The sequence below is a fragment of the Arvicola amphibius genome, chromosome 18 (assembly GCF_903992535.2).
Source record: "Arvicola amphibius chromosome 18, mArvAmp1.2, whole genome shotgun sequence".
Taxonomy (NCBI): Eukaryota; Metazoa; Chordata; class Mammalia; order Rodentia; family Cricetidae; genus Arvicola; species Arvicola amphibius.
Window position 1 is genome coordinate 7,513,857 of NC_052064.1, and position 3,219 is coordinate 7,517,075.

The 3,219-nt window shown below is 34.9% G+C and overlaps 1 protein-coding gene across 2 annotated transcripts; it reads right to left on the reverse strand.

Moving 5' to 3' along the window:
• Positions 1 to 435: 435 nt before the first annotated feature.
• On the reverse strand, positions 436 to 3,219 carry LOC119803946 (zinc finger protein 431-like). 2 transcript variants are annotated; one of them, XM_038315441.1, is made up of 4 exons: positions 3,186 to 3,219; positions 2,943 to 3,003; positions 556 to 1,802; positions 436 to 488 (listed from the first exon to the last, which is right to left on the reverse strand). In XM_038315441.1, the coding sequence occupies exons 1-4, from the start codon at positions 3,217 to 3,219 to the stop codon at positions 436 to 438; spliced, it is 1,395 nt and encodes a 464-aa protein (XP_038171369.1). The 2 variants fall into 2 exon arrangements, with proteins under 2 accessions (XP_038171369.1, XP_038171370.1); XM_038315442.1 differs by lacking the exon at positions 436 to 488 and having other exon boundaries at positions 503 to 1,718.

Consider the following 3,219-nt stretch of genomic DNA (forward strand, 5'->3'; position numbering starts at 1 on the left):
TATCCACAAAAACACACAATGATATCACATAATTGCCATTAAAACAACACTTAAAACAAACAATTTTTAACACATGAAAGTTTTTCTCTTATAAGCATTCATTCCTATAACACAGGCATGAGGCACATTCAAAATAACTATGCTATAAGCAAGGCTTTATTACACTAATTATATTCATAAGAATTATCTCCAGTATGGGTCCTTTTATGTATTTGTAGATTATTGAGACATACAAAGGCTTTAACACACTGATTACATTCAGAGTTTCTCTCCAGTATGTGTTCTTTTATCAATTTATAGATGACTATGTTGTGAAAAGGCTTTACCACACTGATTATATTCATAGGGCTTCTCTCCAGTATGGCTTCTTTCATGCCTTTGAAGATTATTGGAATATGCAAAGACTTTTCCACACTCATTCCAGTTATAGGGTTTCTATCTAGTGTGTGTTCTTTTATGCATCTGAAGATGACTGTGACGTAAAAAGGCTTTACCACACTGATCACATTAATAGGGCTTCTCTCCTGTGGCTTCTTTCATGCATTTGAAGACTACTATGGTATGCAAACGCTTTTCCACACTGATTACATTCATAGGGCTTCTCTCCAGTATGTGTTCTTTTATGTACTTGGAGACTATTGTGACATGCAAAGGCTTTACCACACTGATTACATTCATAGGGCTTCTCTCCAGTGTGGGTTCTTTTATGTACTTGTAGATTACTACTCCGTGCAAAGGCTTTACCACACTGATTACATTCATAGGGCTTCTCTCCAGTATGTGTTCTTTTATGTACTTGTAGAGTACTATGGTGTGAAAAGGCTTTACCACACTGATTACATTCATAGGGCTTCTCTCCAGTATGGCTTCTTTCATGTATTCGGAGACTACTGTGACGTGCAAAGGCTTTTCCACACTGATTACATTTATAAGGTTTCTCTCCAGTGTGTGTTCTTTTATGCATCTGAAGATGATTGTGACGTGCAAAGGCTTTTCCACACTGATTACATTCATAGGGCTTCTCTCCAGTGTGGCTTCTTTCATGTTTTTGAAGACTACTATGGCATGCAAAGGCTTTTCCACACTGATTACATTCATAGGGCTTCTCTCCAGTATGTGTTCTTTTATGTACTTGTAGAGTACTATGGTGTGAAAAGGCTTTACCACACTGATTACATTCATAGGGCTTCTCTCCAGTATGTGTTCTTTTATGTACTTGGAGACTACTGTGACGTGCAAAGGCTTTTCCACACTGATTACAATCATAGGGCTTCACTGCAGTATGTGTTCTTTTATGTACCTGTAGATGACTGTGATGTGCAAAGGCTTTACCACACTGATTACATTCATAGGGCTTCTCTCCAGTGTGGGTTCTTTTATGTACTTGTAGATTACTACTCCGTGCAAAGGCTTTTCCACACTGATTACATTCATAGGGCTTCTCTCCAGTATGTGTTCTTTTATGTATTTGTAGATGACTGTGACATGTAAAGGCTTTACCATACTGATTACATTTATTGGGCATCTCTCCAGTATGGCTTCTCTCATGCATTTTAAGAGTACTGGAATATGCAAAGACCTTACCACACTGATTACATTTATAGGGTTTCTCACCAGTGTATGTTCTTTTATGTATTTCAAGATGACTGTGATGTAAAATGGCTTTACTACATTCATTATGTTCATAGGATTTCAATCTAGTATGTGTATTTTCAAGCCTGTGTAGATGACTGTCACATGCAAAGGCTTTAACACATTGAGTACATACAGAAGTTTTCTCTGTAGTTTGACTTTTTTCATGCCTGCAATGATAGTGGTACATGTGAAAGCATTAGCACATTCAATACATAGTTCAATATTTCTATCTGTAGGAATTAATTTTACAATTTGGTCCAATTTCAAAGAGGAATTATATTTTAAGGTTTTGTCACCATGTTTAAAATCTTGTTGTTCACCTTCATTAAGGCTTGTTTTGCATCTCTAAAGACAATAGATAACAGCCTTCATTACATGGTTTAGATTTACAGAATCTTTTTTTCTGTACAAGAATTTTCACATATTTGAAGAGAACTGAAAAAACTCAGAGCTTTACCAACTTTGTTGCATTCATAAAGTTTCCTATACTATAAATGATACTACATTTGCTAAGTGAACTAGGACAAACAGAAGGACTTACACAGTCCTAGTATTCATGGTGCTTTTCTGAAATGTGAATTTGTTCATATATTAACAATGAGGCTAGAAAACAAATTACTAGTATACTTCTACATCAAATTGAACAAGTACATTCAACATGGGGACTGCTACCTATCTCCTAATTGTTCTGAGAGAAAGGTATATTATATATTTTCACATCCCTATGCTCATGTGGCTTCTATCCAGAGTAACATAAGATAAACCTAGTAAAGGAAGAATAACAAATGTAAGGTTTCCACATTGAGTTTACACAGTTTGACTTTCTACCTTCATTGATTTGTGGTATCTGGATTAAGGCCTCTCCACAACAGCTGCCCATTGACTCGTGACTCTAACTGCCCCCTCACTAAACTTTGTACATTCACAAGTATATGGGTTCAACTACCTTTTCTATAGACTATTAGTAAAATAGAGTTTTAGAGATATACTTATCACCTTTTGATATGTGTATATTTTATACTATGAATAGTATGAAATAAATGGATCGACAATTCTACAGTATAGCTCTCATCATATTATGATTCAAATGGTAATATAGGATAAGACATTGTTTCCTTGACTTCTTTCTTTAAAGAATGGCTTGCAAATGCAGGTTACCTATCTGAAATTAAGGTATATGATTTTGTGAGAATTTAAAAATCATCAACGCACTTTATTATTTACACTGTTGCTTTAGTTTAAAGCTTACAGGATGTATTACAAATTCTTCAGAGGTACAATTCTATCAGCTTACACATGAAAATTACCTTTCATGTCTTCTAGAACTTTGACAATGTTCTTCAATATTATGGTCTTCCCAACTGTATCCTAAAATATAGTGCCAGAAAATGTATGTTATATAATGAAAGGTGTCAAAAAGTTATTTACCATTTGCAGTGAACCTTACAACCATGCCTGATTTATTCTTCTCATTCTTCTTCTTTCTCAATCATATTACAAAAGAACAATTGTCCCCTTCTTTTAAAACATGAAATATAATTCAGTCTTACCTACAGTAGTGAGGTTTCTGTAGGTCTCCAGCAT